The 14,984-nt window shown below is 40.3% G+C and overlaps 1 protein-coding gene across 1 annotated transcript in view; it reads left to right on the top strand.

Moving 5' to 3' along the window:
- Positions 1 to 14,984, top strand: part of GUCY2C (guanylate cyclase 2C) — a 42,907-nt gene that overhangs the window by 23,379 nt on the left and 4,544 nt on the right. The window contains exons 16-23 of the mRNA XM_074577273.1: positions 93 to 179; positions 4,252 to 4,384; positions 6,230 to 6,367; positions 10,036 to 10,124; positions 10,837 to 10,928; positions 12,556 to 12,714; positions 14,110 to 14,302; positions 14,448 to 14,622. Coding sequence (XP_074433374.1) covers positions 93 to 179; positions 4,252 to 4,384; positions 6,230 to 6,367; positions 10,036 to 10,124; positions 10,837 to 10,928; positions 12,556 to 12,714; positions 14,110 to 14,302; positions 14,448 to 14,622 — 1,066 coding nt within the window. The remainder of the gene's footprint in view (positions 1 to 92; positions 180 to 4,251; positions 4,385 to 6,229; positions 6,368 to 10,035; positions 10,125 to 10,836; positions 10,929 to 12,555; positions 12,715 to 14,109; positions 14,303 to 14,447; positions 14,623 to 14,984) is intronic.

Raw genomic sequence — 14,984 nt, 5'->3', positions numbered from 1 at the left:
TGGTTGAAAGGCTGTGTGATTTAGATACCCATATCTCATCTTCTCCCTTTTCCCTGATGCAGTTTATAACCACTCTTTTCTTCTCTTCACAGGATGTTTTAAATGATAAAATCTCCTACCCTGATGGCACATTCATGGACTGGGAATTTAAAATCTCCGTCATGTACGATATTGCCAAGGTAAGCGGGCTGCTGACAGTGCAATGTTAATCAACCTGTCCTGTCTTGCAAAATGGATCCTCTGGAGAAGGCAAGCTCTCAGGGTCTTCTCTTCTCCTTGCTAGAGGATGTATGCCTTTCCACTCTTCCCTTCTCTGGGGATATGAGGCAGGAGGAGCAAGTGGCTCCCAAACTCGAGGGGTTGGGCTATTTATAAATAAACAAATAAAGTATGCCCCAAAGAAACGTGACCCAAAGATCAGAGGTTACAATCTGTTGGCCAGTGTCTTTGATTAGTAGGGCCTGCGCAGTCACAAGAGCTGCGTAACACACTGCTCTCTGTCCTCAGCTAAGGAATATAAGGGAAAACTGGTTTTTCAAAATGACGGAATTATTCCAATTTGTATCCAGAGACAGGATAAACTTTTTATAAATAAATTGTTTAATTCGCATCCTGATTTTCTCACTCACTAGAGTGAGAAACTAGAAACTAGAGCTCTCCATTTCAGGCAGTTCGAGAGGGAAGAAATTCATCCTGTACAGAAACCAAGACTGGTTTTCAGTAGCTTCCAACATTTTAGGTCCTTGTGGTAGGACGACTCCATATGAACAGTAAAGGAAATTCTATTCTACATTAGACACTTGTATCTGTTCAGCTGGTAGTTAAGGAACCTTTATAATTCACAGGTGTAATTATTTATTATACTGCTACAGGTAATGTAGAGAATTACCTCTGCCTTTTTGCTAGTGGTCAACTGCTCTCCTTTTCCTATTACTGGTTTGCAGTTGAACAGTCCTCCCGTTTCCCTACACGTATCAGTTCAGATTTGGTCTCCACGATGAATGACTCCACTGTGTCTGTTCTACAGAGATACTGAAAATTGTGCTCTTTATTAAAGACCCCTTAATCCAAATTGTCACAGTTTGTTGGCCTTGTTAATGACTTTCAAGTTCAGTTAACGTTCAGCATTAAGTTTCTTTTTAAATAGCAGCAGTGGAGTTTCCCTTCCTCCTTATAGCATATAAAAAACCCATGGTATTTTTTTTAACCCTTTGCAGTTCACCTTCAGATGTTTCCTAAGAAAATAGGGATTAGTACTGGTTCTGTTTACAAAATGGAGAGAGAAATCCAAATGCCCAGTGACTGCACTGGGACCGGGACTTCACAGTCAGTTGTTCCCTGCACCATTGGTAATGGGGACGGGACATGGAGTCTGAGGATGGTTGGCGCACCACATCTGTTCTCTGGAATGACTCCTGAGCATTATTAGCTGTGTTAGTAGAGACAGTTCACAAAATCTTTCTGAACACTTGTATGTACCTAGGAATATCAGGAAACTTACTGTCTCTCCTATTCCTTGACCTGATGCTGTCGTGGAGCCTCTGGGACCTAGACATCTCCATTAACTTCTTGTATCACTCTTCCCAAATCCCAGCTTCTCAACCTCCAGGCACCCTGTCTTAGTTTCACTTGAATGGCTTCTTGCTTTACATAAGTTACTTCATCACTCTTCAGCTCCAGTTTCTCTCATCTGAGCAGCTGCCCTTTTCAGGCCCAGCCTCAGGTCTCCAGGCTGTAAAAATCCCTTTGACCATCTCCTGCAGTTCCTTTGCCTTCCTTTTGATATGCTTCTCCCTCTCCACACCACCACTTTCCTACACCTTGTTGTTTTCCATTTCCCAAGCAGAAAAAAGAGTAGTCCTCATACTTCGCCTACTCTTCATCTGGCACAGAAGCTGCTGCATCAGTGTTTCTGAACAGAGAAGGTTGTATCATTTCTGTTCCCTGGTACAGCTAGCCAAGCAGCGACTATTCCTAGAGCATCCTCTTGTCCACTAGAAGAGGTGGGGTAGGCAAAGGGGACACCCTAAACCTGCTCCATTTACTCATTTACTTTTTTTCTTTCTTTTTTTTTTTTTCTCTTTTCTATCTTTGCTGTCTCTAGTTCTGATGGCACCACCTGTAGCTACATGGATTTGGTTACACGTGACCAAAGAGCTCTGATGAAAGGTCTGCTAAGAAGGAATTGCAGTAATCAAGCCTTGCAGTTATTAGTGCATACACTGTTGTTGCAACACATTTTATTAAATAAGGGGCTGCTGCAGGATGTTGTGCAAACTGTGTCAGGAAAAGGATTTCTCAGTCAGAACTAAAGCTTCAGAGCAGAGGTTACAAGAATGCCTCAAGGATTTAGGAGTACTGCACTGAAAGTCATTATAAATTTTGAAAATCACATCCTAGGTTCTTAATAGGTTCTCTGTTTCTGTTTTCAGGTAGGTGCATAGGATAGTTGGAAGGAAAGAGGAAAATTTTATCAGTCACATCTATAAGACTTCTGCCTCCAGAAACTGTTAACAAGAAAGCCCTGGTATAAGGAAATCAAAGTTACCTTTCTCTGCCATTTGATGCTGAAACTGATTAGGAATTCTGCAGTAGCAATGGGTATATTTCCTGGCTGATGAAAGCAGGTGTCAGAAGGAGGTGCAGCTGGAGGAAATAGGACCAAAAGCAGGCAAAACATCCTGGACAGTGTCATCAGGGCTGCGTGATAAAAGCTGCTTAATCAAGAAATGTGTTCCTTGGGTATAGCGTGCACAGTCTCTAAATTTTGGCATGGTCTAGATACGTCCAGGATAACCAGTCCGACAACATTCTCCAGGGATTGCATCTCTTGCAGGCTGCTTGTGTCTCAGACATACATCTACTGTGCCCAAAACTCAGCTCATGTTTCAGTAATCTGTTACAGCATTTGCTGGTCTGTTCCCACCTATGGATACCAAAGGAGAGAAATACAGTGTATTCATGACCACATGAACTATGTAACCCTGATTAAAGTCTGTCTACCAGTTATTGTACAAGAAGATGAGCTATACATGTAGGAGTCTAAATGGAATACCATTCAGAGAAGAAACTAAACAGATATGACGTACCTGTTCTGGCTTCCAAAGAATATAGACTGTGCTTCGTATACTGAGCTACAGAAAAGAGGACTATTGGAAGAAAAACAACCAGCAGTAGGCTATAAGTAGGTGTGATCTTAAGTAGTTCAGAAGAGAGAGATGAAACAGAATAAATAACAGCAAGAGGGTGCAAATTAGCATACCTACTCCCTTCTTCAGTTTACGCCCACTTACCAATGTTCTTTTCTTGCTATGCCTCAGTGCTGGCCCCTTCTCATCTATTACACCATGTTCTAGTGTCTTCGACTAAATGAGATAAATTCAGAGGCGATGAGTAAAAAGGGGCAAACTGCACACCTTTGTACACCTGTCTGCGTTGTGAGTCAAGAGTCTGAATCTCAGGAAATATAGGTGAAACCGCATCGGCCAGTCCTCATGGTGCCCACCTCCGAGTTTAGCTCATGGATAGCTGATACATATTGACTAATACAGAGAAAACCATAATCAGTCAGGTCAAAAGAGACCTTTATGATTGTCTGTTCTGAGCCCCTGCCTTATATAACCCTTAGTGCGTCACCTAACACTCTCTGCATTGACCCCTCTTTAGCCCAGAGGGCTAGAGAGGATCTGCCGCAATGTTTCTGAATGAAGCCTCTGCTGTATGGTAATCTCCAAAGATGATCCAGACATAAAGAGCAATTTCTCTCACACCTGTGGTGTCCATTGGATGAACACGTAGTTGGAAGCACTTTTTTGTGTGACATTCTAACAAATCTGTACTAAATTTACCAAAAAGGCATTTATTGCAAGTGAAATCAAAACTTCAGGGGGAGGAAATAAATTTTCCTAATTGCTTAATTGTATTCTAATCTTATCAAAGCCCAACATGTTATGTCAGACTTTTGTTAACTAAGAGGAAGGATGGTCTTCCATGACATGATCCTTCTAATGATCCATCTCCTCATTTCTTAACATTGACAGTTCCCGTCATCTTGGAAAGTCTCCTCTGTAAAATAATATTGGTTTCTCTCCATGACAGGGAATTGTGATTTATGCATATCCGTTGCTGATGAAGGCCATTTAATTACTTGGACAGATACTACACTAATACTTCACATTCTTGTTGAGTCTGGTAATAGCTGAGTGTCTCACATGTAATCTTGCTTTCTTCCTCTTTTATTATCACCCACAGGGGATGTCTTACCTGCACTCAAGCAAAACTGAAGTCCATGGTCGACTCAAATCCACAAACTGTGTAGTAGACAATCGCATGGTAGTGAAGATCACTGATTTTGGCTATAATTCAATTCTGCCTCCAAGGAAAGGTAAAACCAGAATCCAATTGGACTCTCCTTCGTGTTTTCCAATGCAATGTAATTTTCTTGTGTTCACAGTCAGTAGGGCCTAATTGCATCTTGTACACAGTACAAAACACATAATGTGATTTTGTTTCATGTAGCAGCCATCATACAAATGCTATCTGAAAACACTGTCTTAACTGAAATAATACGATGAAAGAGAATTATTAGCAGATAGAGAAAGAAATCAAGCAGTGTAGGTGAGAAGGAAAGGAAAGATAAATTTTCAACTTACAGTTTAGAAAACAGAGATTTCACATGTGCCTGAGATGCAAGAAACATTTTCAGCATCCCAGGCCTTCATGCAAACAGCTCTCTTTAGCAATAATGCTGAACTTGTGTGAAGAAAAAAAGGAGTTAAGCACCGCTTGATCTTGTCATTGATCAGATGCATGTGTTACCACACTGCTCTGTGATTTAATTTAAACATTAACACTTGTGACTCTGATCATCCTTAAAAAAAAATCTGTAATCATATGCTATGATAACCTTAATGTTTTTCATTCTTTAGGTAGGAATCTAGCACTATGTGTTCAATCAGACTTGAATAATGTTAACAGCTTTTCTTTAAATTTTCTAGTAATCTCATATTCATAGGACATTTCTCTAAAATAAAGCACTCCTTGCTACTCATCTTCTTACTTGATCTTGAGTAAGAGATGAACCCCTCTGAAATTATGTCATTTTAATCTGTATAGTAGAGCTTGGAGTACAATAAGCACAGCACCACAGTGCCATAGCTGTAGTATTTGATCTGAGAAGAAACTGGTTGTAACTGAGTTAAGAGAAAATTTTTACATTCATACACAAACATGCTCAAAAGTAGCAATGAGAACATAAAAGAGTAAGAAAAGTGCCCTAAATGTAAATTCTCTATTCATTCTTAATCATACAAATTTCATATTTAAATGTATATTATTATTACATTGTAATGTATTTCTCTTCTTTCATTGCTCCTAAGATAAATGGTTTCACAAGCAGCCTCAAAATTTCTGGCTACTAGATTTCTTTCCTTGCAGAAAACTGAGTTTCCTCTGTTTCACAAGAGATCTACAGATCCATTGTGGCTGGATGTTGCAGCCTGATATCGTAACACCGTCTTCAGGGTCGCTGTGTTCAGGTCACTGTTATGATAAATCACCAGCATGTCATAACAAACTGTCATACCATGGCAGCGTTCTGGTTTTGAGGTACAATGGTGCTTGTTGTACTAGACATACACATTAATAATTTCTGTAGAAGAAAGTGGTTATAAGCAGGTAATATTATGTCAGGCTCAAAAGCACTTGCGAATTATTTCAATAGATTCATGATATCAAGGCTGCTGGGAAATATTACAGTCTTCTCACCTGACATCTTGTATAGCAAACTCCATGCATGTACCTCAATAATTTACGGTTCAGCTTTTTTTTTTTTTATAGCACTGGCATTCCTTGGTCTTACACAGATGCATAGGCTATTTCTAAGAAGCCCATGAATGGCAGCTAAGAGAAGCAAGTCTGTTGCCCATAGCCATAACTTTTCTGGAGGTGTGAGGGTTTGCATTGACCCTGGAAAATAGCAGGGCCATCAAATCCCAGACAATTGAGAACTACCACATCAGAGGTTTATCTAACCTCTATTAATGTCAGCTTCTCAAGAAAAATGCTAAAATAGGAAATAAACATTAGCAGTGTGCTCTAGGTTTGATACGGAAAGAGTAAAGGGAAATACCACTATAGCCAATGGATGCTCTGAGAAGCATCACCCTTTTTCAGTTACCTCTCTCCCGTCCCCCTTTACCTTGTCCCCTGTTGTCATCTGAATCTTCAGACCTGTGGACAGCTCCTGAGCATCTCCGTCACGCTGATGTATCCCAGAAGGGTGACGTGTACAGCTACGGGATCATTGCCCAAGAAATCATCCTACGCAAGGAGACCTTCTACACTGGACACTGCCGGGACAGCAGAGGTAAATCCATAGATTTCTCCTCCATTGCGGCCTTGTGGGATGGTGTAGCTGTAACTGGCCCATTCTCCATGTTTCGTGAAAGGCACTGTCTCTGACAGCAGCTTGAACTGCTGCGTCTTTCACTGTGTGATGAATGAAGAGCCTGTTTGAAGGATCTCACTCCGGGGGCAAATGTATTTATTCTTTCTGTAAATAAAGTTTGCACTGAGTTTTCTTGCCCTTTCTCCTCCCTCTTCACCTTGGCCACAGCATTACGGAGTTATACAACGCTGTCCAGACTTACTGTAGCATTTGAAGGCCACAAAGGTTTTTCTATTATGAGTTGTGCACAACATATAATAATTCACTCATATCAGGCATTGTAAATCAGCAATGTCAACACAGAACAACAAGTACTCAGCAGCATGACACAAGAACAGTTGCCATTTAAAAAATGGCAATTCAGACTTTATTCAAGCCAGTCAACATTAACTTTAGTCATTTAACTTGTGTCAAAAAAAAGCATCTCTTCCTGTAGTGCATCCATTAAACCCCATTTTGTGCATTTTGTGACATTGTTTTTGATTGGCTAACAGCCCAGTCAGTCCCAGTTCCCGGAGTGCAGGCATTATTATATATTAGAACTGACATAAAAGCATGTGTGGGTTTGGGATTTTCCTAGTGACAGTTACCAACAACAAGTATAGACATTGCCTTTACCTCTGAGTCATTCTGATAGATCCGCCTCACATTTGTTAAAACATCTAGAGCAGTAGCTGGACAGCCTAATAGCTCTTTTCCTGAGTTATATTTGAGAACAACTTTTGGGGCATGTTCATCATCCTACATTATTGCAAATCTACGTTCATACTTGGGAAAACATAGTATTTCACATCACCAACTTTTTAATATAAATGTAGGCCTAAAAGAGATTAGAAATTCCTGTTTCCCTTCAAGCAAACTCGTCAGGACTCCATGCTTAAGATAAGGTAGAGAAAATAAAAATTTTCCTATTCCTTGTTCTTGGGAAGAGGCAGGCACCATTCTCGTGAATGCAAGGATTTTACAAATATCGCCAAAATAGATGGCGAAAGGAAAGAGCAATGATCTTCCTTCCTCATTTTGACTTGCAAAGCAAATCCATAGCAAACTACATTATTTTAACTGCTTGTTCAGCAGTTACGGTCTTTCTGTGTTACGTTAATGGTTTTTAAGTTAGCCTCAGACACAGTGTTTCTGGGCTCTTCTAAGATGTGGTGGCATCCTCACTCCTCTGTGTTTGACCCTGGCTGTCAGAGTCACAATCTGGTTCCTTGTTTTACCTTTGACCTGTTTCTTAATACTGCATTTTGTCATTTTAGAAAGATTGTCCCTTTCAAATAGCATTAGGTTAATCCATCCAACTGAAAGAATTTTTAGCACCTCTAGGTGTGGTTGCTGGAGATGGTCACACGTATCAGCATGTTTAGTAAGACTGCAATAAATTTACTGGGCCTGAAGCCTGTTTGGTAAGTCTGAATTCAGTGTAACTTAAAAAAAAATCTGCTATGTACACTTCAGCTGAAATTTTAAGTTTTCCATTCAGTGAGGAGATTTTTTTCTGCCCGAAGTTTTTTCCTTAAAAGTATTAGTAGATGTCTGCGATATATATTGCTGATTTAATGGCTTCTGGTATTATTATCCTTGATTTTTGATTATGCAATTTCAGTAAATGTGTTCAGCCTAGTTTCAACAGTTCATCAAATTTCATGTAATAGAAAGGAATGAGTGTTATTATATATTGCTGAAGTGGCTCCTCATTTAAAAGTCTGGATTCATTCATTAGCCAAGATGAGGCAGCAAGAGGCTAGACCATACCTACTCAAACACCTTTGAATTTTGTTTGTGGCATCATCTAACTTTGGAAGAGAGTATCTCAAACTTGGGTCGACCATTAATTTACAAATATCTAAGATAAAAAGAGGGAAAAGAATACCAAATTAGAGCCAATGGTAATGGGCAAAGAAATGTCCCTGTTGCATGTTAGATTCATTTGGTTTTTATGTCTGCAGAAAGTCTTTCAATGGCTAGGTTATCAGAAGTTAATCTTTGGAAGTTAGAAGACATAATATTGATATTTCAGGACAACTGATATAACTGCTTCTCCAGGACTTCAGTGGCAGCAGCAAGGACTGTGGACAGATTTTTAAAAGTTGTTTAAAAAGCCCTGTATCTAGCCTCCATCCACCAACTTAGGAAAATTAAACTCAACTTCCAGGTACTCTGTGAGCCAATTTTCTCAACCTGCAAATATGTGTATCAATCAATGTAACATACAATAATATTGCTACTAATGAGAGAAAAGAAGTCCCACAAAGACGATGGGCATACAGAACCGGATTTCTAATGTATAGAAGTAACTAGGTCATAGTCTCTCACTCTCTTCACTGACTTCTCTGTGAGACAGCTCTTAGGCCAGCTGGTTGCTCCACTCTTCCGCAGAAACACCTCATTCCCTGTTCAAGACTATGACGTCTTGCCATGTACCAATGCTCAATTCAAGCTGCCTCCTTGTTCCACTACTTTCTGCCACTGGCTAATTGCAGTGTTGCTAACAGTTGCTGTTACTTCCTCTCTCAGGGGTGTGCACAGCGTGGAAATCCAACACATTCCTCTTGCATACATAAGACTTGCACAGATTCTTCTGTCTCTCAGCCCACAGAATACTTCTTAGCAGTCTCTCCACTCCATAGCATTTGGGAGACTCAAGTCTCCTGCTCCTTCTCTAGTCTGTAATTTCTGTACCACAAAGCTGGAAGCTACTGCATCTTTTTAGGGTGATCATGCACACTGGACATGCTTAGCCATCCCTAGCTGCTCTAGGCTTGCACATACCATCACGATTACAAACCTTCCTCATCTCACTATATGCTTCCTTCACTAAAATTGTCTCCCAAATATAATCAGACATTATTAATAAATGTGTTTCATGCTTGTTCATGGATCCCTTACGGTTTCTCTTTCTCTCACTCAGAGGTTAAAAAGTGCTTCTCTTTTTTAACTGTCTCCCTCTGGAACTCTTGAGGTCTGGAGGAGAAGGACAAAGAAAGATATTTTTGCTTTAGCTCTCACTTAACTGTGCTTAAATTGAGATGTGCAAATGCAGCCTGCATTCTGATATGTTCAGAATCCAAATGACTTTCATAGAACTGATTTTATGAAGAAGAGTACAAATGAGTTAACAAATGCGATGTTTTTAAACCGTATACATTGATAGCCTAGTTTTAAGGAAGCCGAGCATCTGCAGGATGATTTCAACTGCTCTGATGAGAGCTGTATGTCTCCACCCTTTTGATCAAGTTGCAATGAGCTTTTCACATTGTTTTTTACTATAGCTATACTTCATGCTGCGAGGCACACTAATAATGCCTAACGTTCATTTGGGAAGATGCCATAACCATGTCTACCGTGACCAATAAATACTCATGTCCATTCCTATTCTTTTTGCTTTCAGGGGCTTTCAAACCTGCCTATTTTGATCTCGTGCCATATATTTCGAAAAGCTCCAAAGTTGAAATGCACATAAAAATGAGAGAACTGTTTTCAAGGCTTCTGTTTGTACAGTAATTTGTAAGATAGGACGCTCTCCACAAGGAATGTCCTTATGTGTTTTTTTTTGTTTAAAACTTTGCATCTCTTTCCTGTGTTAGAGAAACTTTACAGAGTGGAGAGTGGCAAAGGAGTGAAGCCCTTCCGACCAGACTTGTCCTTGGAAACAGTGGGAGAAAGAGACATGGAAGTAAGCTAATAATTAACTAAGCCATTTTCTGGGTGAAGGGTGGTGGAAGTCCTGGCCAAACTAGAGCTCATGACCATAGGAGGATGAAAGCTATGCACAATTTATGCCAAATGCCCTAACCTCATGGGAAAAAATGGTATTCTATAGTTGTTACCAGTGAAATGAAATATTACTCATCAGAATGATTTCACTGGAAAGAAATGGACGCTTATATGGTGCTACTCTTCTGACCTATTTTAAATATCTTTAAGATGGGACGAATCACGTCTCAAATACACTTCTCTCCACTGATTATAGCCCCTAAGGCTTCTTGCTCGGGTGAAAATGCCTGTATTGTAGACATCCACATATTCAGCAATGAACCCCATTCTTTTTGCCTGAATCACCAGTTGCAGAAAAATTCCAAACTCAGGATATTGGAAATATAATTACCACAGCATTTACCTCCGTGTCAATAACTGGATCCATTTACTTGTCTTTCATTTATGTATTGCAAATTCAAGTTAAGATCATGTCACTAGTCACCACAGAGTTAAATTTAAGATGCCTGCAATGAGTGTCCTAACCATAAATTCAAAACAGTTAGTCACACATTTTAATATGTTGTCGGTCAAGAGTAACTGGAAATTCCCTAATGAACTAGTGCTGCTTAGCACCATTATGCTCCTATATCCATTACTCAGGTGGACTTTCCTTAAATTTTTGTTTGAAGGTGTATACACTAGTGAAGAGCTGCTGGGAGGAAGATCCAGAGAAAAGGCCTGACTTTAAGAAAATTGAGAGTACTCTGGCTAAAATATTCAGGTGAGCAGCGGGGACTCCGTTTCTTATGAAGAAACTCTTAAGTTTGGAGTCAAACTCCTCCTAAGTGTTAGAAAGCTCATATTTTTTAAGTACGTAAGCTGATGTGATTATGATTCAGTCAGTGGAAAAAATATGCATCTTCACTTAGATCCTCTTTTATTCTGTGGAAGAAACGTAGGTGAGCACGTGCGTACGTATACGTACATGTGTGTACATGAGCATCTATGCGTGTATTAGCTTAGCAAGGGTAAGATGATCACCATACCTCAAATTGGTACATTGTGAAAGTAGCGAGCTGGGTAATTAGAGATTTAAAACATTCACCCCCTGCCTCTAGTCAAAAGTTGGGTAGTGACTCATGTCGTCTAAGTTTCGGGAAATGACTGCACATAAATGTTTGGCGAATGATTAGAAAGTTTGGACGAGCTGGGTTGTGCCATAAATGAGTTTGGATGGTCCCAAATTAAGCTGACTACAAGTGTTGGGTTATAACTCAGCAGAAGTATTAATTACAGGGTTTTGTTGGTATAAAGTTGTGGGAAAATAAGGGCCATAGCCAAATAAACCCTGTTGGCTTATACAGGCCCTTCACCTGGCCAATGCTACATTGTTCCTACAGAGTTTGATCTGAATTAATTATTTTGATGTCTGAACAGTGAGCTTTTAATGAATTCTCTTGGGAAATTGACCCTCAGTTTTTAAAGCTCTCCTCATCAACAAACCCCAACAGTACTCACATCATTTTACACTTGACATGGGCAGAAGGACAACTGCACTATGCATAACTGAATGTATCAACCAAATAATCTTACTGCAGCTGAATGGAAGGATGTCCTGGTTCAGCTCCTAAGCCTCTATCCTACAAAAGCAAAGAGGTTGCCTCTTGCCACATGCAACACGGTGTTCTCCTCATGGGGAGTCTAAGATGGTGCATCCCTGACATAAAGATTTGTTTCAAGTAAGAGTGGTTTTAAAGTTCACTTTGGTACAATACTAATCTGACTCTTCAGTCAGCCTGGCCCCATCTACTTTCAGACTGCTCTGGCGAGTGCAGGCTGCCCGGACAAACAGGGGTTCTGAGTGGCTCATGATACCATACTTCTGCTTCCAGGAGTTAGTAGGCTGGAGTCTGTAGGATCTTGTGAGCAAAACTAGCCCAGGGACTGCTAACTGTTCCATTGAATTGTTCTGTCTTCTACACAGGCAGCCCCAAATTGTCTTAATCTTTCTGTCTGAAGTCCCCACCTAAACATTATATGCAATTTTCTACCAACTATCTTTAGCTTCCTCTCAGGATTTGAGCTTGTCAGTTACTTTTTACAAATGAATGTGGATTACCCAAGGTAACCTGGAGTTGACAGTATTAACAAGGCTAGGTGATTTAAGGGTACTTTAAGAATTACCAGCTCCAAGTGACAAGCCTGGATCACAGACTTGCAATTCATCCACATAAGCCCTCCAAGCAAGAAAAAGAATGATGCACTCAAGGTGCTTTGCATTCTAACTACATGGAAGTCAAACACTGTAGAAGTTTTCTGTTGCTCCTTTTTTGCCTGCTTTTTGTCTCTCTCAACGATGTGCTTCCATCAGCCTTTCTTCTTGTCTCGTGTATTTCTGTTATTCACAGTAACTACCATGGCCAGACCAATGAAAGCTACATGGATACCCTGATCCGGCGTCTACAGCTGTATTCCCGGAACCTGGAGCACCTGGTGGAGGAAAGGACAGAGCTATACAAAGCAGAGCGAGACAGAGCAGACAGGCTTAATTTCATGTTACTTCCAAGGTAACTGGCCAGGAGGGTTTTCATGGACATGCTATTTACGTTTATCATCTGATTCTTGGAGAGTGGGAATTGGGATTAACATTAATCTTCTATTTCCTTCCCCTGTAACTGTATCCTGCTAGAGAGGAAAGAAGAAGAAACTGTCAATGAGGTCTCCACCCTATGGTGGAGTTTCATGCCAAGATGGTACTGGGACCCATTATTTTCCTCAGCTTCTCTTCATGCACAGGATCCCCCTTTCCAGCACAAACTTCTTTTCATTGCCTTCCTGAGAACACACAGGTCTACAGCAATCCCACATCACAGAGCTCTGTTCTGCTCCAGCACTTTGCTAGGCAGGAGTGTCTCTAGCTGCAGAGCACAAGTGCAGTCCAACTTTTGACTGGGGTTTAGCAATGCAAGAGAGAAGCTGAGGTGGTCTGGGCCATACTGGGCCAGACTGAGCTAGATGGGTGCTTCAGAGTATGGTATAGGACAAGTATTATTGACATTGTAATTTTGGTTATACCAATAACTTTGGTATTGCATACATTTGGGATAGTAAAACTATCCTGGTATGTCACTACTATTTTCCAAGGTATTTAAATAGTCAGGGTATTGATTTTATGACTCATCATAACAAAAAATGTGTCTGTTCAATCCAGTTTTGGTGAAAATTTGAAATTATCTGGCTGTGTAGACCACATGACAAGGAATCTATGTTTCCTTCCACTCTTTGTTGTTCCTACCACTCTATTATTGTCTTATTGTAGACGTAACACAGCACTGTGCAACACCTATAATTTTCTGGGTCTCTTTCAGTTATTCTTTTTTAATATATCTACCAGGAACAGATATTTTTCTGGATTTAGAAATGCAAGAAAATGAAGGTCCCTCTGAATAGATGTTGACTGTCATGGTATTGAATTTTTGTTCCATAAAATTATCAGGCTATGATATCTCATCTGAAATCAGGATGAGGTGATGTAATTATCAGGATGAAAATAATCCTGCGCTGGGGAAACTGAAAAACCTGTCTGTTCTTACTTATTGTGTGGGTAGAATGTAGGTCTACATGTCAGAAGTTTCAGAATTTCAGTTTTAAATTTGACTCAATATCTCTATTTCTGACCTTGCCCAAGAAACTCAGTTTCCTGTGCCTCAGTTTCCTCATGGCTATTAACACACTTGCATTTTGTAAGGCTGTAGTGCATTAATTAACATTACTAAGTGCTTTGAGGTCCCTGGCTAAAAGGCATTATGAGCATCTAAAATGCGATTACAGCGGCAGTTTTCAGCAAAATATCTGATGTTTCCTACACAGAAAGCAATTATGTGGTTGGGTTGCATGAAAAAATACCTTTAATATTAAACACAGACTACTCATCTGTTTTCCTGCCTTCTCTGTTTCCACAGGCCAGTAGTAAAATCTTTGAAGGAGACTGGCCTGGTAGAGCCAGAGCTATTTGAAGAAGTCACTATCTACTTCAGTGACATTGTTGGCTTCACCACACTGTGCAAATACAGCACCCCTATGGAGGTGGTAGATATGCTGAATGATATCTACAAGAACTTTGACCACATTCTTGACCATCATGATGTTTACAAGGTGATTAGCTCTGCAGTTTTGCTCAGTTAACAACCAAGGGACACACAAATTTGGAATTTGCCTTCTAAGCAAAGACAAAAGAGAGAAAACCAGGTCAAGATTACCTCATGTCTGCAGGTAGCGAGTTCTAATTTTGTTTCCACAGGTGGAGACCATAGGTGATGCTTACATGGTGGTGAGTGGTTTACCAAAGAGGAATGGCAACCGGCATGCTGTAGACATCTCCATGATGGCTCTGGACATCCTCAGCTTCATGGGATCTTTTGAACTGAGACATCTGCCGGGTCTGCCTGTTTGGATTCGCATTGGAATTCACTCCGGTACACAGCAATGCTAGATCAACAATGACAATGTTGTTGCCTTGTTTTTGAACAGAATAGATATTCATAGAAGATCTGGTAGTACATCATATGCAACTGCTCTCCTCATGAAGAACCAGGTTGAGAACAATGTACCTGGAGGAAGAGCAACAGAAGTAAATAAGCCACTGGTTTGCTCCCCCATGGTGAAATAGCTCATACCCATTCATTCATAGCTTAAGTCAGTAGCTAGAAAGAGAACTGCCATTGTTCCTGTTATGATTAATCCAGTTGTATCAAATAAGCCTTTACAGACTGCTCCTTCCTGACCAAAGTGGAGATCAGCCATGGCCAGATATGCTTCCCTAGCCACAAAATGCAGG

This window comes from Larus michahellis, chromosome 1 (assembly GCF_964199755.1).
Source record: "Larus michahellis chromosome 1, bLarMic1.1, whole genome shotgun sequence".
In the NCBI taxonomy this organism is placed as follows: domain Eukaryota; kingdom Metazoa; phylum Chordata; class Aves; order Charadriiformes; family Laridae; genus Larus; species Larus michahellis.
Note: the sequence above shows the minus strand (reverse complement) of the source record. Positions and strands in the feature narration are given on the sequence as shown.